This window comes from Pan paniscus, chromosome 1 (assembly GCF_029289425.2).
Source record: "Pan paniscus chromosome 1, NHGRI_mPanPan1-v2.0_pri, whole genome shotgun sequence".
Lineage (NCBI taxonomy): Eukaryota > Metazoa > Chordata > Mammalia > Primates > Hominidae > Pan > Pan paniscus.
In genome coordinates this window covers 70,829,666-70,854,487 of record NC_073249.2, presented here as the reverse complement: position 1 = coordinate 70,854,487, position 24,822 = coordinate 70,829,666, and the positions used below count along the sequence as shown (strand labels likewise).

Genomic DNA, 24,822 nt, shown 5'->3' with positions numbered 1-24,822 from the left:
ACTGTACCTCAGTGGGATCATATATATTCTTAAGCACTAGCTTTTTTGCTCACTATTATTATATAATTGTTAAGATAGCTCTTGCATTGAGATAAAGGACTTGAGTGAAGGATCATGGAGATTTCTTCGGTGAATATTTATTTTTTGTATTCTGGTCAAATTGACAATAATGCCTATATACCCTACAACATTTACACAGATTAGTTTTGCTAGAACAATTTGTAGAGTTAGTACTGCTGTTCTCAAAGTGAGAAAAAGGTTGGATTCATTCAGTTCAATTAAATCCTTAGCTTCATATAGAAAGTAACTTTTCACATAGCCACATTGAGATACTTGCTGGATAGATTTCACTTAGCTGACTATTGTAGAAAAGTCATTATTCAAAATAAAATGGTTTTTTTGTTTTTTGTTTTTTCTTAGTTTCAATTAGAAAAAGTCCAAATTAGAGAAGTTATAACTGAATTTGTCATCTAATGGATATGTTAAATATTGTTTTGTGCTTTGCATTGTTGCTTGTGCATAAAGTTACTAGTATGTTATACTTTGGATTTTTAATTATATGAGGTTTCTGATAGGTAATGTATGCAAAATGTTTGGAAATTAAAGCATAGCGAGTTGTGAGAAAATCTTATTGAGTACCAAGGAAATTGACCGCATTTCTCATCTTTTCTAATTAAATTAAAATAGAATTAAAGAATAAATTTGAAGAACAGGATAGAGGGTATAGAGACAGGTCTATATTTGGTATTAATTTTGAGATAGAAAAGATATGGCACAGAACTAAATGGAAGAAAAAAATTTTAATCGTTTTCAAATAAAGTTAGAATACAAATAAATTGGAGGAAAATATCTGCTATATGTAAGCAACCGATAAAGGATTAAAATCAGCATTTAAACATAGCACCACCTGTATTGTTGTGTTTTGGTTTTGGTTTTGGTTTTGGTTTGGTTTTGTTTTTTTTTGCCAAAATATTTAACCTGAATCTTATGAGGAAATAATCAAATCCAAATTGTGGGTCATTCTATGAGACAGCTGGCCTAGATTCTTAAAAAGACCAAAATTTGGCAGGTGGAGTAAGGGCAGGGGGACAGGAGGACTGTTCTAGATTAAAGGAGACTTGACAACTAAATGCAATGTATGTTTTTTAGTTGAATCCTGGAGTTATATTGGGGAAAAAATTTAAAAAGCTATAAAGGTTATTATTGGAACAACTTAAGAAAATGTAACATGGACTTTATGTGGTTGTCTCTTCAATTTCTTAGAAATGACAATTACGTTGTGATTGTATAGGAATATATTATTGTTATTAAAAGATACATGTTGAAATATTTAGGGTTCAATGTTATGATGTCTGCAATTTGCATTTGAATGTTCAGAAAGATCAAACAAACACAAAAATGTAGATTAACGATATATGGCTAATCATTGTGGCATTCTCAACTTCTGTACAGTTTGAATTTTTTCAAAATAAAAAGCTGGAGGAGAAAAAAAAATCATAGATTAAAATATACCTGTTCATGGCAATAAACCCAGAAGTGGGACATATGGAAGTCTGTATACCTTATTTTAGTATTCTATAAAGTATATATTTTTTTGCCTATGAAGAACAGTTTGTGTGGGTAGAGTGATCAACCTCACTTACTATTTAAAAATGCAAATTAAGGGAGACACTTTCCTGCCATTAGACAAAAATTTAAAAGATTGATGACATAGCATTGGTCATGATATGGGGAAACAGACTGTCATCCATGGCTGGTAAAAATCTAAATTGTTATTGTTTTTGTGGTGGCCAGTCCGAGTCAGTATTTAGCTTGGTAATAACCAGAAATTCCTCATCTGAGAATCTGTCCTACTGAAATTTTTGAACAAGTGCACAAAGATTATCTGTAGAAGAATATTTCTATAATATTTATGACAACAGAAATCTGGAAATACCCAAAATACTTATCAATAAGGAAATGGTTACTGATAGATGAAAAACACAAGTCAGAGTGTAAATATATCCCCCATTAATATGTAAAAACCAACAGCAGCAATGACACAAACCTCTGATATAATAAATGCATAGAATAAGGTCTGGAGGTTGTCACCTCAAGTGATGATTATATCTGGGGAATGTGATGGGATTCGCTGGTGGTTAAAGGGCATTTGCACTCTAGTTTCATCCCTGTTTCTGAAGCAGTTTATGTTGCTTGAGTTACTTTTTACTTTTTGAAAAAGGGAATTGAGGTGGAAGTTTTTAGGCTTAAGAAAAGAATATTAGAAGATCATAGTATTCATGTCGAAGTACATTATGAGCTGTCAAATCAGCAGTCCTGTGGTAGGGCCAATTTCATTCTTCGCAGTAGTAAAACTTACTGATTTCTTTAGCTTTCATATTTCAATTTCATGTTGTTATAAATGTGCCATGTTCATTCTTTTTCCCATCCTTTAATCGTGAAGCATATCATACATACAAAAGAAGATAGGTAGTGTACATGTACATTTTAAAGCATAATAAATAAAATGAACACCTGTATACTCTCCACCCAGTGTGAGGAACAGAATGTTACTAGAACCGTCAAAGCCTTCCCAGAGGCATCCACTTCTTTCCTGTTAACCATATCCACAGCTTCTTGCTGTCCTGAATTTCTTGTTAATTGTCGCCTTGTTTTTCTTTAGTGTTTTACCATGTACACGTCCTTATACAATGCACTGTTTCATTTTTAAACAATACCTGAATGGCTTCACATATAGTCTTAAGCACTAGCTTAAGCCAACCTGTTCTTCTTTTATAACTGCCCTTTCTCAGAATTAAGAAAAGAAGTTGTAGCTAAAATAATAATGAAAGAATGGTTAACTACAAAAGTAATAGACATGCTAAGAATACCCTTCTTTTTTGAAAAATACAAGTAAGAATATTGTCATTAAGAATTATCTGGTTGCAGGGAGCTGAGATCACACCACTGCACCACAGCCTGGGCAACAGAGTGAGACTGTCTCAAAAAAAAAAAAGAACTCTCTGATAGCACTGCTGATTTATTACATCATCAGATTTAAGACAGCATAGCTACTAAAATGCAAATGTCCTTCCTATAAGGAGTAGTACAGTAATTCAGAAAAAAAACAACAGATTAATGTATCATATTCACAAACATGCTCTCTGGGAATAGGGAATAGATCAGTTAGGTTTTGATGCAGAGTTGAAGCTGGGAAGGTCTGGAAAGTAGGAGATTATCTGAAGAAGGCATGCCTAGGATGAAATTCAGCAGTAAAAGGCCCCAGGCTGGCTGAGACCAGCATGAAGTCACAAATCTCATCTTTCATTAGGAGAAACTGAAAATACACTCCCTAACACTGAAGTTTTGCTAGAATAAACCATAAATTTTCTGTTTCCACTAATTATCTTTTTTTCTCTCAGTTCAAATCAACATCCAATAAGAACGTATCTGTGGTAGGATGGATGGTGATGATGGCTGATGACCCTGAACATCCTGATCTCTTCCTGCTGACTGACTCTGAGAAAGGTGAATTGTTAGAATAACTGGGGCTTACGATACTGCATATATGTATGTGTTTGTGTATATGTATGTATGTATGTGTGTGTGTATACTTGTCATATATATAATGTTTTATGCATACATGAAGAACTTGATGAGCCAAAACCTAGTTTCACTGGAATACTCAAGAGAGAAAGTATTTGTGTAGTTTTATCTATTGGGAAATACTTCTGTCCCATTATGTATTTTAATAATATTTGTGGAGCTTATTTTCTTTGCTCCATGGGCATATATGCTTGAAAATTAAAAGCCCAGCTAATCCCTAGAGACCTAACTAGGAAAGGAGGGAGGGAATTTGAGAATATATACCCCATTGTTACTTCAAATTTTTAGAGACTTGCCATATAGGCCATACTGCTTCCTTCATCAATACCTTGAAATGGATTGTTATTCTTAAGTTCTGAAAGTGGCAGAGTTTTCCTTTAAATATTTATTCTATCACTTTTAATTAAATTATTCAGAACCAGTATTCTGCAGTCTTATCCACACAGATCTAGAGATGCCACACAATTATTGTATTTATTTAGATGTATTTTATTCTAAAGAATATTTAAGAACAAAATTATTTCTTTAAATCCATAAGCAGCAAAACAGTGACTTTCTGAATATATTTGGCTCAGATCACTTTCCAAGTTAATTATAATATTTTACATACAGTATATAGAGAGACACTTATGAATAAAATAACTGGCTATTGACCATTGGAGTTTATAAAGTAGATATGAGAAATTGGAGGATGGGCCATGTATAATCACATCATATGTTCTTCTTACTCTACCTGTGACTATAGTGGATACCTCAAGGCTCATCAGAAAATATCCCCAAGTGGTTGCTTTTCTTCCATCATAACAACTGCTAGCTGTTGACAAGTACCAGAAAGATACTTTCAGCAGTTCACAACTGGAATACTATGTTACCTTTTATTGACTTCACAACTATATTTTGACCTCTGTTTATTCAGATACTATTTTGTATCAACAGATATCCCACTTTTATGATGTTTCAGTGTTTTAAGTAAACAAGTAAGCAAATATGTTGGAGGCAGGAAAAAATAATACCAAAATGTCTTCTTTTTAGATTAAGTAGATTGATTTACAGAATAAATACACCCTACTCAACATTTTTTTCCCATAAGTTATTGGGGTACAGGTGGTATCTGGTTACATGAGTAAGTTGTTTAGTGGTGATTTGTGAGATTTTGGTGCACCCATCACCCGAGCAGCATACACTGCACTCTGTTTGTAGTCTTTTTACCCTCATCCCCCTTCTCACTTTTCTCCCCAAGTCCCCAAAGTCCATTGTATCATTCTTATGCTTTTGCATCCTCATAGCTTAGCTCCCACGTATCAGTGAGAACATATGATGTTTGGTTTTCCATTCCTCAGCTACTTCACTTAGAATAATAGTCTCTATAATCTTATCCAGGTCACTGCAAATGCTGTTAATTCATTCCTTTTTATGGCTGTGTAGTATTCTATCACATATATATACCACAGTTTCTTTATCCACTCGTTGATTGATGGGCATTTGGGTTGGTTCCACGATTTTGCAATTGTGAATCGTGCTGCTGTGAACATGCGCATGCAAGTATCTTTTTCATATAATGACTTCTTTTCCTCTGGGTAGATACCCAGTAGTGGGATTGCTGGATCAAATGGTAGTTCTACTTTTAGTTCCTCAGGGAATCTCCACACTGTATTCCATAGTGGCTGTACTAGTTTACATTCCCACCAGCAGTGTAGAAGTGTTGCATGTTTACCACATCCATGCCAACATCTACTGTTTTTTTATTTTTTTTATTATGGCCATTCTTGCAGGAGTAAGGTAGTATCTCATTGTAGTTTTGATTTGCATTTCCCTGATCATTAGTGATATGGAGCATTTTTTCATTTGTTTGTTGGCCATTTGTGTATCTTCTTTTGAGAATTGTCTATTCATATCCTTAGCCCACTTTTCGATGGGATTGGTTTTTTTCTTACTGATTCGTTTTGAGTTCATTGTAGATTCTAGATGTTAGTCCTTTGTCAGATGTATAGATTGTGAAGATTTTCTCCCACTCTGTGGGTTGTCTGTTTACTCTGCTGACTGTTGCTTTTGCTGTGCAAACGCTCTTTAGTTTAATTAGGTCCCAACTATTTATCTTTGTTTTTATTGCATTTGCTTTTGGGTTTTTGGTCATGAAATCCTTGCCTAAGCCAATGTCTAGAAGAGTTTTCCAATGTTGTCTTCTAGAATTTTTATAGTTTCAGGTCTTAGATTTAAGTCCTTAATTCATCTTGAGTTGATTTTTGTATAAGGTGAGAGATGAGGATCCAGTTTCATTCTCCTACATGCGGCTAGCCAATTATCCCAGCACCGTTAGTTAAAAAGGGTGTCCTTTCCCCACTTTATGTTTTTGTTTGCTTTGTTAAAGATCAGTTGGCTGTAAGTATTTGGGTTTACTTCAGAGTTCTCTATTCTATTCCATTGGTCTATGTGCCTATTTTCATACCAGTACCATGCTGTTTTGGTGACTGTGGCCTTACGGTATAGTTTGAAATCAGGTAGTGTGATGCCTCCAGATTTGTTCTTTTCACTTAGTCTTGCTTTGGCTGTGGTGGGCTCTTTTTTGATTGTATGTGAATTTTAGAATTGTTTTTTCTAATTTTGTGAAGAATGATATTGGTATTTTGATGGCGATTGCATTGAATTTGTAGATTTTGCTTTTGGCAGTATAGTCATTTTCCCAATATTGATTCTACCCATCCATGAGCATGGGATGTGTTTCCATTTATTTGTGTCATCAGTGATTTTTTTCAGCAGTGTTTTGTAGTTTCCTTGTAGAGCTCTTTCGACTCCTTTGTTAGGTATATTCCTAAGTGGTTTTTTTGTTTTGTTTTGTTTTGCAGCTATTATAAAAGGCGTTGAATTCTTGATTTGATTCTCTGTTTGGTCATTGTTGGTGTATAGAAGCCTACTCAAAATTTTGAATTCAAAGCCCCAGCCTCCTTCCCATATCAAAGGCATAATTCACGAAATTACATTTCAAGACGAGAGCATTTTCATTGGATTTAGTTAACAGATTCTTTGTTTTCTTCAGTTTCTCTTAGCATGCCTAATAGAACTACTTCAGGTAGCCAAAATTTTATGAAGTCTATCTATACTAATGGTTTTTTGCGGGGGAGGGGTGAGTATGTAAATTGTAGCTGTGGCCAGCTTAATTGTAGATATGGCTTTTTTTCACATTGACCTAATGTCTGTGTCTGAGTTCAGCAAGTGTAACAGTGTTACTTGACTAAACATTTGGTGAAGAAACAATTACTTCGGAAAGTGAAAAAGTTATTTTGAGTGTTAGAATCTCAAGGAAAAGCTGAATAATGCTTAAATATAGTTAGGCTCTTGAGCCATTGAATGCAGTTATTAAGGAAAGAATAGAATTCAGCACAAATTGTGAAATAAAAAGAACTTAGGTCAATGAAAAAAGGAAATAAAGCTTAATTTAGAGCAGCCTATAGTACATGGTTCCTTTCTTTTCTCAATTTGTTTTCTCACCTTAATACATATAACCATTTAAAATATCCTCATTATATGTCAGTCTTGAATTAAAGTCAATATAGAAATTACAAAATACACACAGCACAAATGAATATCTAATTTCTTCAAAGAGAGAAAATTGCCTCCTAGACTTTCCCCAAGAGCCCTCAACAGAACCGGAAATCTGTAATAATATTGACAAATATCTTGTAACTAAAGACTAAAAGCATAGTCTATCAATGTTATATGACTAATCCTTAATTATACTGAATAGCTAGTGTTTAAGTATTAAACATATTGAAGCATTCTGGCATGTTAAAACTTAACATTAACATCTACTAATATTTAGGCCAGGTGTGGGGGCTCATGCCTGCAATCCCAGCACTTTGGGAAGCCAAGGCAGGCACATCACTTGAGGTCAGGAGTTCGAGACCAGCCTAGCCAACTTGGTGAAACCCCGTCTCTACTAAAAATACAAAAAACTTAGCTGGGCATGGTGGTGCACACCTGTAATCCCAGCTTATTGGGAGGCCGAGACACGAGAATCTCATAAAGCTGGGAGGCAGAGGTTGCAATGAGCTGAGATTGTGCCACTGCACTCCAGCCTGGGCGACAGAGCGAGACTCCATCTCAAAAAAAAAAAAATCTAATATTTAGATCATCTAAGTAGTAAGTATTCAGAACCAATATTCTGCAGTCTTATCCACACAGATCTAGAGATGCCACACAGTTATTTTATGTAGGTGTATTTCATTCTAAAGAATATTTAAGGAGACAAAATTATTTCTTCTAATTCATAAGCAGCAAAAGTGACTTTCTGAATATATGATAGCATGTAAATGTGTTGCATCGAGAACTCTTTATTGTATTGGAAATACAATAAAAATAGGAAATACAATAAAATGGAGGTGTTGAATAGAATTCTAAAACTGAAAACTCTAGTCATGTTTAATTTGCTCATTATTATCTGGCAGAATTATTATGTGTCATTGTCCTTACATTTTTAATATTTCCCCCTTATTTTGGATAATTTTAGGAAATTCGTACAAGTTTCAAGCTGGCAATAGAATGAATGCAATGTTATGGTTTAAGCATTTGAGTGCAGCCTGCCAAAGTAACAAACAACAGGTAAGCATTTCTCCTAATTCTCAGAATAGTCCATAATTTGGGAACATATGTAAAAGAGTTCCAAGAGAAGTAAACAGACTAGTTCTGAATTAACTAGGAGAATGGTGGTGTTTTTATTCTTGTTGATTACAGTTAATAAGACATGAAGGTCTACATCTTAGTGAGGAGCTAGACAGTAATCATGCAAACAAGTAACAAAATTTCGAACAGTCAGAACTATATAAAGAAAACAATAGACGTATGTGATATAGAGCAATGGGAGTACAGACAACTTTTGGTAACATAAGGTTGGGCAGCAAAGATCTCCCTGAGGAGATGGTATTGACAAGAACCACAAGAAGGAACGAGCTATAAGAAGAGGAGAGCAGAGTGCTGTGTAAGGGAAGAGCAAGTGCAGGGAGCCTGAAGCTGGAGCAAGCTTAAGGTGAGTTCAAAGCACAGAAAGGTAGCTAGTATAGTAGTAAGAGTATAGTTCTCTAAAGGGTAAAAATTAGATGGCATATTAAATTAATAAAAATTATTCAAATTCATCTTTATTTGATCTATTGACAATTTGATGTGGGTTTCTGTGGTGGTAGTGAAACCAAAAACCATTTAAATTTTGTTTGCTTTTATTTTACTGAAACAAAAATGGTCTAATTGAAAGGCTTTCAGCTGCAGAAGAGCAGGAATCCATTGTGTTGTTTTCCCCAAACCCTGTTGCACAGTTAGAGTTGAACCACAGATTGGTAGAGCAGACATAAAACACATAGCCGCATTTATAGAAATTTATATAGACTTTTTGTAGAACCAGTTGTTTGTTAAATATATTTGAAAATCATTGACTTAGCATATTGATAATGCAGAAGTCTATGGTTAGCATTATCAGTAGGTAATATTGAATATGATGCACTATATAAGCTTAGAAAGCTTACAGAAGTATTTTTCACCCTGTCATATCAGGATGTAAGTTATTACCCTTTCTTGATAATTGAAACTAAGGCTCCATAATACAAAATGACCTACACAGATCACACAAGTAAAAAATGGTGGATTCAAACTTTCTTCATCCTTTAAGTCCATTCTTTTTGTTTGTTTTTTGACTTTTGGGTTCAGAGGGTACTTGTGCAGGTTTGTTACATGGGTATATTGTGTGTCACTGAGGTTTGGTGTATAAATGATCCTGTCACCCAGTTAGTGAGCAGAGTACCCACTGGTTTTTCAACCGTCACCCCTCTCCCACCCTCCCCACTCTGGTAATGCTCAGTGTCGATTGTTCCCATCTTTGTGTCTAGGTGTATTCAGTGTTTACCTCCCACTTACAAGTGAGAACATGCAGCATTTGGTTTTCTGTTCCTGGATTAATTCACTTAATGGTCTCCAGCTGCATTCATGTTGCTGCCAAGGACATAATTTCACTGTTTTTTAAAAATCACTGTGTAGTATTCCATAGCATATATGTACCACATTTTCTTTATCCAATCCACTGTTGACAGGCACATAGGTTGATTCCATGTCTTCACTATAGTGTATACTGCTGGGATGAACATACATGTGTCTTTTTGGTAGAACAATTTATTTTCCTTTGGGTATATGCTCAGTAATGGGATTGCTGGGTTCAGTGGTAGTTCTGTTTCAAGATCTTTGAGAAATCTCCAAGCTGCTTTCCACAGTGGCTGAACTTACATTCCTACCAAGTGTATAAGCATTCCCTTTTCTCTGCAACCTTGCTAACATCTGTTATATTTTGACTTAGCCATTCTGACTGGTGTGAGATGGTATCTCATTGCAGTTTTGATTTGCATTTCTCTGGCAATTAGTGATATTGGCCATTTTTCAAATGCTTGTTGGCCATGTGTATTTCTTCTCTTGAGAAGTGTCTGTTCATGTCCTTTGCCCACTTTTTAATGGGGTTGTTTTTTGCCTGTAAATTTAAGTTTCTTATAGATTCTAGATATTAGACTGTTTTCAGATACATAGTTTGAAAATATTTTCTCCCATTCTCTAGGAATGTTGGTTTATTCTGCTGATAGTTTCTTTTGCTGTGCAGAAGCTCTCTAATTAGGTCCTGTTTGTCAGTTTTTGTTTTTGTTGCAACTGCTTTTGGAGTCTTCATCATGAAGTCTTTGCCAGGGCCTGTGTCCAGAATGGTATATCCTAGGTTATCTTTCAGGGTTTTTATAGTTTTAGGTTTTGCATTTAAGTCTTTAATCCATCTTGAGTTGATTTTTGTATACAGTGTAAGGAAGGGGTCCAGTTTTAATCTTCTGTATATGGCTATCCAGTTATCCTAGCAGCATATTGAATAGGGAGCCTTTTCCCCATTGCTTGTTTTTGTCAGCTTTGTCAAAGATCAGATGGTAGTAGGTGTGAGGCATTATTTCTGGGCTCTCTATACTGTTCCATTGGTTCTATCCTGTTCCATTGGTATCTGTTTTTGTACCAGTACCATGCTATTTTTTGGTTACTGTAGTCTTGTAGTATAGTTTGAAGTCAGGTAGTGTGATGCCTTCAGCTTTGTTCTTTTTGCTTAGAATTGCTTTAGCTTTTTGGGCTGTTGTTGTTGTTGTTGTTGTTGTTGTTGTTGTTCCATATGAATTTTAGAATGGTTTTTTCTAATTCTTTGAAGAATGTCATTGGTAGTTTGATAAGAATAGTATTGAATCTGTAGGTTGGTTTGGACAATATGGACATTTAACAGTATTGATTCTTCCAATCCATGAGCATGGAATGCTTTTCCATTTGTTTGTGTCATCTCTGATTACTTTGAGCAATTTTTGTAATTCTCTTTTCTTTTTTAATTTTTTTTTTTTTTTTTTTTTTTTTTGGAGACAAGAGTCTTGCTCTGTCTTCAGGCTGGAGTGCAGTGGCGCGATCTCAGCTCATTGCAACCTCCACCTCCCGGGTTCAAGCGATTCTCCTGCCTCAGTCTCCCGAGTAGCTGGGAGTACAGGCGTATGCCACCACGCCCAGCTAATTTTTTGTATTTTTAGTAGACACGGGGTTTCACTGTGTTAGCCAGGATGGTCTCGATTTCCTGACCTCGTGATCCACCCACCTCCGCCTCCCAAAGTGCTGGGATTACAGGCGTGAGCCACCGTGCCCGGCTTGTAATTCTCATAGTAGAGATCTTTTACCTCCTTGATTAGCTGTATCCCTAGATATTTTTTTCTTTTTGTGGCTATTGTAAATGGAATTGTGTTCTTGATTTGGCTCTCAGTTTGAGTGTTATTGGTGTATAGAAATGCTGTTGATTTTTGTACATTGATTTTGTATCCTGAGACTTTGCTGAAGTTGTTTATCAGATCTAGGGGCTTTGGGTCAGAGACTATGGGGTTTTCTAGACATAACATCATATAGTCTGAAGAGAGATGGTTTGACTTCCTCTTTCTATTTGAATGCCTTTTATTTCTTTCTTGTGTCTGATTGCTCTGGCTGGGACCTCCAGTAAGTATTACGTTGAATAGGAGTGGTTAGAGTGGGCATCCTTGTCCTGTTCCAGTTCTGTAAGGGAATACTTCTAACTTTTGCCCATTTAGAATGATGTTGCTGTGGGTTTGCCATAGATGACTCTTACTATTTTGAGATATGTTCTTTCAGTGCCTAATTTGTTGAGGGCTTTTAACATGAAAGGATGTTGAATTTTATCAAAAGCCTTTTTTGTATCTTTTGAGATGATCATATGGTTTTCTGTTTTTAATTTTGTTTATGTGGTGAATCACATTTATTGATTTGCATCTGGTGAACCAACCTTGCATCTCAGGAATAAAGTCTACTTGATTGTGGTGAATTAACTTTCTGATATGCTGCTGGATTCAGTTAGCTAATATTTTGTTGAGAATTTTTGTGTCTGTTCATCAGGTATATTGACCTGTAGTTCTGTTTTTTCATTGTGTCTCTGCTAGTTTTTGGAATCAGAATGATGTTGGCTTCATGGAATGAGTTAGGGAGGAGTCTTTTCTTTCTCGATTTTTCGGAATATTTTCAGTAGGATTGGTACTAGCTCTTTTTCGTACATATGGTAGAATTCAACTGTGAAATCCACCTATTCCAAGGCTTTTTTGGGTTGGTAGGTTGTTTATTACTGATTCAGTTTTGGAACTCATTATTGGTCTTTTTAGGGATTCAGTTTCTTCCTCATTCAATCTTCAGAGGTTGTGTTTCCAGGAATTTATCCATTTCTTTTAGGTTTTCTAGTTTGTGTGCATATAAGTGTTAGTCTTTGAGGATTTTTTGTATTTCTGTGGAGTCAGTTGTATGTCACCTTTGTAATTTCTGATTGTGATTATTTGGATCTTTTCTCTTGTTTTATTTGTTAATCTAGCTACCAGTCTATCGATCTTGTTTTTTCTTTCAAAGAACCAACTTTTGGTTCATTGCTTTTTTGTATGCATTTTCACATCTCAATTTCATTCACTTCTGCTCTGATTTTGGTTATTTCTTTTTTTCTGCTAGCTTTGGGGTTGGTTTCCTTTTGTTTTTCTAGTTCCTCCAGGTATGATGTTAGGTTGTTAATTTGAGCTCTTTCTAACTTCTTGACATAGGTATTGAGTCTGATATGTTGTGTCTCTGTTTTCCTTAGTTTTAAATCATTTTTTGATTTGTGTCATAATTTCATTCTTTACCCAAAAGTCATTTGGAAGAAAGTTGTTTAAGTTCCATATAATTGTGTGGTTTTGAGAAACCTTCTTGGTATTGATTTCTAGTTTTATTGTACTGTAGTCTGAGGCTATGGTTGGTATGATTTCAATTTTTTTGAATATGTTGGCACTTGCTTTATGCCCAAGCATGTGGTTGATCTTAGAGAATGTGCCTTGTGCCAATGAAAAGAATGTATATTCTTGTGTTGTTGAATGAAGTATTCTGTAGATGTCTGTTGGATCTAGTTTGTCAAATGTTGAGTTTAAGTCCAGAACATTTTTGTTAGTTTTCTGCCTCAGTGATCTGCCTGACACTATCAGTGGGGTGTTGAAGTCTTCCATTATGTAGTTATCTAAGTCTCTTTGTAGGTCTCTAAGAACTTGTTTTCTTAATCTAGATGCTCCAATGTTGGGTGCATGTATCTTTAGGATAGTTAAGTCTTCTGGATGAATTGAACCCTTTATCATTATGTAATGCCCTTCTTTGTCCTTTTTGACCATTGTTATAGTCTGTTGTATCTAATATAAGACTAGCAACCTTTGTTCTTTTTTGTTTTCCATTTGCTTGATAAATCTTGCTCCTTACCTTTACTTTGCACCTAGTATGTTGTTACATGTGAGATGGTTCTCTTGAAGACAGCAGACAGTTGGGTCTTGCTTCTTTGTCCAGCTTATCACTTTGCCTTTTTTGCCTGTTTACATTCAAGGTTACTATTGATGTGTGAGGATTTAATCCTGTCATCATGTTGTTAGCTGCTTGTTATGTAGACTTCATTGTATAGTTGCTTTATAGTGTCAGTGGACTATACACTTAAGTGTGTTTTTGTGGTGGCAGTTATTTTTCTTTCATTTCCACATGTAGCACTCCTTAAAGGACCTCTTGTAAGGCAAGTCTGATGATAGTGAATTCCTTAGTCTTTGCTTGTCTGAAAGGATTTTCTGTTTCCTTTACTTATGAAGCTTAGTTTGGTGGGACATGAAATTCTTAGTTGGAATTTCTTTTCTTTAAGGATGCTAAAAATAGGCCCCCAGCCTCTTCTGGCTTGTTAGGCTTCTACTGAAAGGTCCACTGTTAGCCTGATGAGGTTCCCTTTACTGCCCCTTTTCTCAAGCTCCATTTAAGATTTTTTTCTTTTGCATTGACCTTGGAGAATGTGACGATTAAGTGTCTTGGGGATGCTCATCTTGTATAGTATCTTGTGGGGAGTCTGAATTTCTTGAGTTTGCACATCAACTTCTGTAGCAAGATTGGGATAATTTTTGTGGATCGTATCCTCAAATATGTTTTCCAAGTTGCTTACTCTGTCTCCTTTTCTTGCAGTAACACCAATGAGTCATAGGTTTAGTCTCTTTACATAATCCCATATTTATCAAAGGTTTTGCTCATTTTTAAAATTTTTTTCTTTAATGTTTGTCTCTCTTAATTTGAAGGAGTGCTCTTCGAGTTCTGAGATTCTTTCCTTGGTTTGGTCTATTCTGTTGTTAATGCTTCCAATTGCATTATGAAATTCCTAGGCTGGGAGTGGTGGCTCTCACCTGTAATCCCAGCACTTCGGGAGGCCAAGGCAGGCAGATCACTTGAGGTCAGGAGTTCGGGACCAGCCCGGCCAACATGGTGAAACCCCGTCTCTGCTAAAAATAGAAAAATTAGCCGGGCATGTTGGTGCACACCTGTAGTCCCAGCCACTAGGTAGGCTGAGGCAGGAGAATCGCTTGAACCTGGGAGGCGGAGGTTGCAATGAGCCAAGATCATGCCACTGCACTCCAGCCTGGGCAACAGAGCAAGACTCCCATCTCAAAAAAAAAAAAAAGAAAAGAAAAAGAAAGAAATTTCTAGAGTGAATTTTTAAATTCCAGAGGTTCAGTTTGGTTCTTTCTTAAAATGGCTGTGTTATCTTTCAACTCTTGGATTGTTTTACTGTTTTCCTTAAACTGGGTTTCACTTTCTCCTGTATCTCACTGAGCTTCCTTGCTATTCAGATTCTAAATCCGAAGTCTGTCATTTCAGTCTGGTTAAGAACCATTGCTGGGAACCTATTGTAGTTGTCTGGAGGTAAGAAGACACTGTGGTTTTTAGAGTTGCTAGAGTTCTTGCATTGGTTCTTTCTCATCTGTGAGGGCTGATATTCCTTTATCCTTTGAAGTTGCTGACTTTTGGATGGTGCTTTTTGTTTTTATGTTTTTGATTTCCCTTCAGGGTTTGACTGTGGTATAAGTTGGGTATAGTCAATTGGCTTCCTTTCTGGATGTCTTCAGAGAACCAAGGTTCAGCTTGGCACTCCTGGGCTGTGTCCTGTAACTCCCAAGGGGCTGGGACTGGGCCCCTGGCTTTTTCCTCTGGCCTCTTGAGGTCGACCACCAGCTGCACTGGGTGGACCAAGGTGCTCCCAGGCTGCTGGCAAAACCTCTCCATCAGGCTACTGGCAAAAGCACTTCCTCAGGGGCCACTGTTGAAAGTGTTCTGGCAGGATGGTGGGGGCCACTGGTAAAAGCACTATGGTGACAGTCGCCCGCAAAAGCATTCCAACAGAATAGTGGAAGCTACACTGTGTGCCTGCTCCCATGGGAGTGGCCAAACAGGGACCTTGGAAGGGGCCAGTAGACAATGGGACATGCAGCTCAGACTCACCCCAGTCCCATGGGAAACACAGCCCTGCTCTCTCCAAATATGGCAGTTAGTAAAGGTCAGAGCCACCTAGAGGAGTATGAAGAGCCTTGGTGGGTGGGCGCCTATGGCCGTGTTCCTTTGCAGCTTTCCCCACACCATACCCCCTGGGCTCCATGTAGACCTAAGTTCTGTCTCTGCCAGCTCTCCAGGCAGTTCCCCCTGGCTTCTCAAATATCCAGGAGGACTATGGGATCTCCTGCCACTAGGATCCCAGCGGTTTGTGGTGAGAGTGGGCCATTCCACAGTTACTTTACTCACCCCTTCCTTAGGAGCTGTTCAGGGCCATGAATGAGTCCCAGCACTCCACAACCCTGTGCAGGGTTCCTAGCTTCTTCGCTCTTCAACCCTGGTTCTGCATCATCTCTCCACCCACTCTCAGAAAATCGGTGATTTTCTCTCAGTGCATCCTCTCAGAAGATAGGCTTGGAGTATGCTGGTCTACTAGGTACTCAGATCTCTCTTGGTGGGAGAAGCTCTTCCTGGCTTTGCCTAGTTGGCCATCTTGTCCCAATCCCGAGGGCATTTTTTTTAAATATTGTTGGAGTGGGCTTTGTTCTCTCATAATTTTTATTGTTTCAAATATATATGCAACACTAATAGCAGTATTTAGTACCATTTTTAGCAACCTCCATAAAGGACATGAAATGTCATAGAGCGAAAATTACTTTTTGCCTTGTCAGGTTAGTGTCTGGGGCAGAATGAAAGAAACAGATCAGGCTTTGTCTAGACTAAGCCTTTCAGGATTCACCTCATTGCTATACATTTTCTTTAAATGTAATTTAGGGTATTAAGACTCTTTTTTTTTCAATCTCAGATTCCAAGGTGAATCTAGACAATATATACATATACCAGCTTAAAGGTTCAATTTCTTTTACTGTATTAGTGAGTATTTCTGTGCAACAAGTCAACCAGACGTGTATAAATATTTGTTTCTATACTTGCAAGAATTAGAATAGTGGCAAATTTATAAGTAGAACCTGTGGAAGTTTTAGTAGAAAACTCTGACTCAAATGCAAAATATCTTAAACCACATTCAGGCAACTTAAAAAGAAATGAAACTTTTACTTTACTTAAATACAAGTTTCTTTTTTTTTTTTTGAGACAGGGTTTCACTCTTGTTGCCCAGCCTGGACAGTGCAATGGTGCGATCTTGGCTCACTGCAACCTCTGCCTCCCGGGTTCAAGCCATTCTCCTGCCTCAGCCTCCTGAGTAGCTGGGATTACAGGCACCCACCACAGGCCCAGCTAATTTTTGTATTTTCAGTAGAGATGGAGTTTCACAATGTTGGCCAGGCTGGTCTTAAACTCCTGACCTCAGGTGATCTGCCTGCCTCAGCCTCCCAAAGTGCTGGGATTACAGGCGTGAGCCACTGCACCCGGCCAAATATGAGTTTCTTATAATCAGACCTGAAAATTTATACTTTAAGCACTTGAGCATTTGTGTTGTATTTGATTTGTAATTCAGTTATGATTACATTGTCCAACATAATTTTTTTATTCAGAAGCCGACACTTGTAAGGTATTTATGTTTTTGCATATAATAGGTTTCAGAGAGAGGTTGCTAAACTGTGAGAGCTGTTAAACTGTCTTAAGGACAGAAAAGACCACTGACATATGAATACCTCTCCCAGTATTTTGGAAAACTGGTTTTGAGGATTTGTTTTAACATAGTGAAACTCTAATAAGGAATTTTGTTTTTCTGTACTTATTTTAATCATGATTTTACAAATAAATTCTTAGTAATGTTTGTTATAAAATTATTTTTGCTGATTTTAAAAATGTGCACCTAGGAATTTTTGTAATATATAATGAGAAAATAAATAATGGCAAACAAGTGTATCTGGAATCTCACCCTACCAGAGTCATACTTACTCTTGCTCTCATTTATTCATTCAGTAAACGTCTACTGAGCCCCCTGTGTTAGACAAGAAAGATGTTGTCTCTACCCCTTCTCCTGTATAGATGTCATTTTACTAGAAAGAGTATTAACTCATTTTGGTGATTTTCTCTCAAAAATGTTCTAGCATGTTAATTATTCATAAACTATTGAAGCTCCTTATATCAAGTTCCTTTTAAAAGATACTTAAGTAGAAAGATTGGGCTTACCTAAATAACAAGGAAAGATAAGAAATACTCCTTTGAAAAACAACTTTTAAACTCAGTTTTTAATGCTTATATTTTTTAGGTTCCTACAAACTTGATGACTTTTGAGTAGAAGCCTGAGAAAAAAAGAGAGGTAAACTGTTGCTTCTACGTGAGCATGAGGACCTGATAAAAGAGCGCCAGCTATAAACCATCCTGTGCCAGGAAGAGCCCAGAGGCTCTGTCTCAGTCGTTGGAGTTCTGAACCAAAAAAGCACTAATTTCAGGGAATGAATTGAGATATTCCCAGAGAACAAATTGGAGTTGCAAAACAAACTGCCATGAACCATGCTTCTTATCTCAGAACTGACCTGTGGAAACCACTGCCTTAAAAGAATGAAAGGAAAACCAACATGAAACACCAAATAGTGTGTGTGAATCTTCTGGCGGTGCTGTGCTTGGAATAGATCGTAGCTAATTTGCATTTCTTTTAACTTTGTAATAATTTTAGAGGGGGGAATTGCCTTTTTTAGATATGCTTTAAAAAGGAAAAACACTCTTGTGGATTCCATCAGGAGCTGGTTTTGAACCGAGGTGAAGAGACTTAGCAGGGATTGTACCAGCAGCCCACCTGCAAGGTTTGTTCTCCCTCTAGTAGTCTGCAACCTCACTGGCTTTCTCACAGCAAGAGTGTAGGAATGAGAAATGTTAGTCATGTGAGTTCTTGGGTTTGTTTGGGATTGGGTGGGGGTGTTTGTTTTGTTTTGGATGAGGGGAGAATTTTTTTAAACACTAAACTTCTGAAATGTAGTACTGTAAGGGGAACATTATTTCCTGCAGGAGGTACAAAGGCTGTGTGTTCATTTGCCAGACGCTTTTTTTTTAAATAGGTTCCAGAAAACATGGTTGTTTCTAACTAGGGTTAAAGTTTAGCTTTCTATATGAATTCACTGTTGGACCACAGATCTGCTTAAGTAAAGAGCTATAATCCCAACCTAAACTTTTCTGAGATTTTACAATAATTAGATCTTTTTCCAAGTTAATTGGGTTTTCCCTTCTCCCAGTCACAGGTGGTTTTTATCATCAAGACAGACTGATATTTTGTCAGGATATTTTCTTTTACAGTGTTTGATGTGCATAATGCCAGAGTTATTTTTTTATTATTCATTTTCTCTCTTTTTCTTCAATATGAGATTCAGGATCATATTTGTTTAAAAGGTAACACATAGAGATGTATGTATATATTTTGTTATAAGACATACAAAATAATTTTAAGAGGGATAAAGGTGAAAATATCAGATTCTGGAAATTTTAAGTATCTAAACTTTATACTTCTTGTATGATTTACCATAAACATACCAAAACATTTTTCTGAAAATTTACTGTCGGTCTCTGACATGAAACCGTATTTTGTCAGTAGTTGACCAAGCAGTTTTATGAGAACTCTTCTATGCAATGATGCATTTAATTTCTAAAGTAAATGTTGAATTATTAAAAAAAAAGTTTGAAGGTAAGATGCCTTAGAATTTTAATGAAAAATGACACTCAAACAAAGGCTATATGTCGAATGTTATAAACTCTTGAGACATAATGAATTTTAGCAGTGGCCTAGAGTAAGGTAATGCTTTGTGACTGATATCTACTAATAGACTTCTGTTACTTTGGGCCTCACATAAAATTTCTCACATTCGTATTCTTAGAGAATTTTATACTTTTTTATTATAAGTATTTTGCCCTTGAGTCCATGAAACTTCAATAGAAAATATTGCTTATACAATAATTAGCTTAAAATCCATCCAAAGGAAAAGAGAAGAGCTTTTTTTGAGTGTTAAGTTTTTTAATTTAGTTTTCTGTTTGGAAAAGATGTTAAGAGTTCAAATATGCTTCTTATATAACAGAAATACCATTATTTCTGGGGTTTAGTGACACAGGCTGGAGAGGACAAAAGTTTCCTGTCCTGAATGATTTTTCAATTAATGCTCTAAGCTTAACCCATGTTGGGTAATAGAAAGACATAGCCAGCAGTATTACTACGTAGACCTTGCACATCTTACTTTTGTTTTGCATTTTTTAAAATTTCTTAATTTGTTTATTTCTCTTCAGAAATAGCGTTTTTAACAGTGTATGTGCTTTTTTAAAAAGTATTGTGAATGAGAACCCTGTGGATTTTTTTAATTTCATTTGTTTGTCGTAATAAGCTAACGTAGAAATGTTGTAGGTTAACCATATCTGTGGAAATATGCAGTTGGAAGTCAGAGCCTGACATCACATAGTTTTGGCAAAGGGAGAGAGCTAAGCTGGAAGATGTTTTTGATACTTTCGGCTCTAAACATTAATGGATGTTTGCGTAGAGTAAGATAGTGTTCAAATTTGGTTAATAGTTTATAGATAGACTTGTGGCCTCTGACTGACTAAATTTCTTAACAGCACAGAAGTCGTTGTTTTTCTGTCTTTAAAATTTATTCATTCAGAAAATTAGTCATTGCTTTTTAAGATTATTTTAGCATTTGAAGCAAATTGAAAACAAAAGTGACTTAAAATAGTGTAGGTGAATTTTTTATCTATAATTTACCAAATAATACCTGATAATAATTCAAAGAAAATATGTTACCAAAATATATTAAATATATAGGTAGTTCATTCGTGGGAAGATGAATCTTCTTATTAAGCCTGCCCTCAATTGTAAATAAGTGACTCAAAAACTCAAAATGTTCATCAGCATTAAGGTCATTTGTTTCACCCTTAGCCAAGAAGAACTCATTAGAAATTCAGTTATAATTTAAATTTAAGCCTGTTTATGATAAGCATAATGATTGGCATGTTATATAGCCTGTTGAAAATAACTACAGAATGACCTTCCAGAGCACTGTTTTTGGCCTCGTGCCCGCTCTGTTCAGGCTCTGCTTGTTTTTCAGAATATGATTTTTACCTCCAGACAGTAAGAATTGAACAAGAACTGATCAAACACACCTTCCTATTTTGTTTTCTTAACTATGTAAATATTATTTGGCAAACATTACAAAAAGGGATCCAAACAATTTGAGTTTCAGTATTTTTTTCTCCCTAGGCATGTGCTTCAATTTCAAATATTTTTTTCTGTGTGGAAAATGCCATGTAACTATTGCACTACCTTCTGTGTGGACTGTGTTGGTATTGGTTCTTTCTGTATATCAAAAGTCAGGGTGTTTATAACTGCAAAGTTTGTATAAGTGGCGTTATTCCTCTTCTAGAAGATTTATGAGGAGCCTAGGAAGCACTATTGGTACAGGAGGAAAAAAGAATGGAAAACATGTTTACAGACTCTAGCGTTCCTTATTAGCTTAAACCTGGGGCCCTCAAAGAGCAGCCTGTTGATCTTTTGGCCAAATGACTTGAGCATAAGTCTTTTATTTCTTTATAAGGTTAAATCGTAAACTGTATACCTTTACTACTGAAAACAAAACTATAGGGCATCATACTAATTGAAAATCAATAGTAATAGGTTCCATCCATTGGCTTTTTAAATGAATAGATCTGGTATTGATTTCCTTCCTGTTTTTTTGAGGCACATTCCTTTACAACCAGTGTTTAAACCACCACGTAATCATCTTCTGCAAACAAGGGGTGCCAGTGTTGCCTAACAGAAGATAATCTTTAATAAAGCAAATCCTCTGCTTCAAAGGTTTTTGAAATAATTGGATCCCTTTTTGAAAAGGAAGATGAGTTTAACTGTGTCCAGGTGGAATAATAGTACTGCTGTTGCATGAATAGATGATACAAAGCAAGTGATGAGGTTGGTATGACTTCTTTAGTGACCTTTTAGGGTTTGCTTTTATTTTCCTCTCTTTTTTGTATTATTTCTTTCAAACATAGTAAATATATGATTTTACAGCCAAAGTGGTATTCTGTTTTTTCTAAGCTTTGAGATACAAATATTGCTATTTAATCACATTGATGATGAATTACTTTCCATGTGAACCTTCTCAAAATGATTTAAGTACCTTTGATTTTGCTCCCCTAAAAATGGCTTGTGTCTAAAGTGACATTTTTTTCCCTATTTGGAGGGTTCTAATGAAAGAGATCCAGGCATAAAAACTCTTTTGCTTATTGAAAGCAATTTGATTACACCTATGTTTCAGGTTATAGTGGGGAGAAAATTTGGTCAGTGCCTTATTATTTGAAGAGCAATTTTAGGGCATCAAGTATGACAATAATCATGTGCCCTCTTGCTCCTCTTATTTCAGGAGTGTGTGCTATCCCTCTCTCCACCAGCTTAATCTTTCTCACCCCAAGTCTAACAAAGTCTTTACAGAAACCTCTGTAGGTGATTGTTGCAGTCTTCCTTGGTTTTTGAGTCTTTTTAAACAAGCTCCTACCCTGCTTCTATCCTTTTAGAGTAGGAGATTAAAAATAAACCCACCCCAGTCAACCTTTAGATAAGCACTCTTAAAAACAAATTTGAAGAGCACTCTTCAGCCAAGTTCATTTTTATTTTGTTGTTGATGTTTTGAGCATACATTTAATTGTAAGGCCTTTTGGAAAAGCCCTAAAAGAATAAGATACAACCAGAAATATTTGAGTTTTGTTAAATGTACTGAAATCTTGTAATGAAAATCCCTTTGGCCAGAAATGAGATTTATTTCCATTTATTTTTACATTTAAGTAACACTCAAAACAAACAAGTAGTCACTTAACCTGCCAGTTATTATTTTCTTGAAAATATACAAGAAAGTAAAAATATCTCTAATATATAAGTTAAAGGAAAGTTAAGAGACTAAGCTAGTTTTTTCAGTGAAAGCAAAGTTGGAAGTATTTTGCTTCTCTCAGATTATTGGAAGACCTGGAGCTACTGGATGTTAACCTGAATCAAGATGTTCTTTTCACATTTTTTTAAATGGCTAGTATGTTCCAGAGTAGGCAAGTAGTCATTCAAGCCAAATGAAAGAGTTAACTGGTCCTTGAGGAGTGTTAGCAAAATTTAAATTTTGACCCTGGCCATTTGTACTACAGAAGTGATTATGGGATTAAAAGAATACATAATTACAGTGTTTTGGGATTGGGCTCTTTTTTTTCTTAATAGAAAAGCAGAAACTTCATAAATAATAGCTGTGCTTTAGATACCAGATAACAAATATTGTTTGCCCTGAAGATATGACCTACTAGAACTACTCACATATATAGTCCAATAATTACTGACTTAATAGGTATGGTAAAATAGCTGATAATAAGTCAGACTCTCAAGAGTTTCTGTACCTTGATTATTGACAAATTCATTGTTTTACATCCTACTAAAGAACATGTGTGTGGGGAGGGGGTGGGGAACTGGTTCACAACATAATCTGAAGGAGATCAAACATCTGTAAGGACAGGTACCCAGTGATGATAATATATCTGAAAACACAAGCCATTTTTATTCTTTATCCCAATTAACTTGAGGTACTCTAATGATGAAGCACTCGATTGCACTATGACCTCCTTGAGTGATGTGCAGCTTGGTTCCTCTCTCACTTTTTGTTTCTTTTTAATATGCAAATGTGAGTGTGCGATCTTCAGTGTGTCTGCATAAGCTAACTTAAAATGAATTTAAGTACAGTTTTCTGAAATATTTCTATTGAAATAAATTACTTAAAATTATAGATTGTGTGAGGATGTTTCTGTTACTGTATTTGCATTTTTATCATGAACTTTTAAGGTGCAAATAAACTTTAAGTTGATTTTTTTCCCCTTTCTAAGGTAGTCAACAAGGCTATTGTTGGTGCAGGGAAAGCTCTGAAAAACCTTTAGTCACTCTTCTCTAGCCCAAGACAAGAATGTGCCACCTCGCATGTGGACAAATGGGGTTGTGGGGAATAGAGAGTAAGGGCATAACATTTGCAACTACATCTCCCACTCTGAGTATGTGATACGATAGGAACAGTCCCCAAAGAGGCTCTCTTTGCTAATACATAACATTTTTTTCTTTTTACCATTTCTGAAAACAATCCATATTCCAGACCATGGAGCTTTAAATTGGAAGAAGTATAGAAATACCTGTGTGGAGTCTCCTGTAGGCTATTGTCTGGGTGTTGGTTATGCTTGAGAATTCCACATTAGCTTAGCCTCTGCATGGTTTAGGAACCCCCAGCCAGGAAAAGCCCAATATTTTGGCAAATTATAATTCAGTTTTCAGCAGTTTTCTCACCTCCATAGTGCCCTTTGAAAATTCTCACTGTCCCTTTACTTGAACCAAAAGAGAAGAATGACACTTATTTGTTGGGGCCAACCTGTCGTTACCTCATATAGTACCACCTTTGTCATACATCAGTTTCCCATATATGCAGAATTTTCTAGATCCCCTTTCCTGTTTCAACAGTTGTTTGTCCCAACCAATACCATATTGTCTTCATTACTATATAGCTGTATAAGTTGGTATCTGGTGAGCTAATTGTATGTTCTTCAGAATTACCTTAGCTCTTCTTGACTTTGTCTTTGCTGTAAATTCTAGGATCAGTTTGTTATGTTCCATGAAAACACTGTTGTTATTTTTATTGGAATTACTTTGGATTTATAGGTTAATCTGAGAATTAACAGTTTTGAAAAATTTACTCCTTTCATCTGTAAACATGTCTCTCTGTTCATTTAGGGCTTTTAATGTCCTTCAGTAATGTTTTACAGTTTTCTCCTGAGTAGTCTCTTACATTTTTTATTAGTTTATGTCTAAGTAAGTTAGTTTTTCTTTCTAATATGAATGTGACTTTTTTGTTACATTTCCTCATTGACTATTGTGTGTAGGAATGCCATTGGTCTTTATGTTGATTCTTATATCTAGCAACCTTGTTGAACTCCCTTACCTAGTTATAATGATTTGTCCAAAGATCTGTTGGAATTATATTAGTGGCAAATAAGAATAGTTGTTTCTTCCTTTCCAATCTTTGTACCTTTTTTTTCTTGTCTTATCCTTATTTGGCTAGGACTCCAGTACAATATTGGATTAGAAGCAGTGGTACAATGCCAAAGAACTTAATTATCCAGTCTCCTCAGAAAACCTCAGAATATAACACAGCCCTAGAATGAACCCTAAGCATGTTATAGTGTAGCCCAAGTATAATCTTTATTGTATTTTTAGGCCAACTAATCATCAACTTAAATTTCTCCTTTTTCTTGTAAAGTATGTTTTTACTCTTAGGCAGAAAATAAGTGGCATTTGCTCTCAGCCACCACTTATCAGTCAAAACTAAGTAAAATGGTGGGTCACAGGGATACTGCAAAATTTAGAGTATCCACGTGTAATTAATTTTCTTACTCTATGTCACT

At 35.9% G+C, this 24,822-nt stretch overlaps 1 protein-coding gene across 9 annotated transcripts in view; it reads left to right on the top strand.

Moving 5' to 3' along the window:
• Nucleotides 1–23,163, top strand: part of RALGPS2 (Ral GEF with PH domain and SH3 binding motif 2) — a 187,106-nt gene extending 163,943 nt beyond the window's left edge. For all 9 annotated transcript variants that reach the window (XM_003824699.7, XM_003824700.7, XM_008978367.6 and 6 more), the window contains 3 exons: nt 3,402–3,507; nt 8,090–8,181; nt 17,654–23,163. In XM_003824699.7, the coding sequence (XP_003824747.1) occupies nt 3,402–3,507; nt 8,090–8,181; nt 17,654–17,683 (228 nt within the window). In that variant the 3' untranslated portion in view covers nt 17,684–23,163. The remainder of the gene's footprint in view (nt 1–3,401; nt 3,508–8,089; nt 8,182–17,653) is intronic.
• The last annotated feature ends 1,659 nt before the right edge of the window (nt 23,164–24,822 follow it).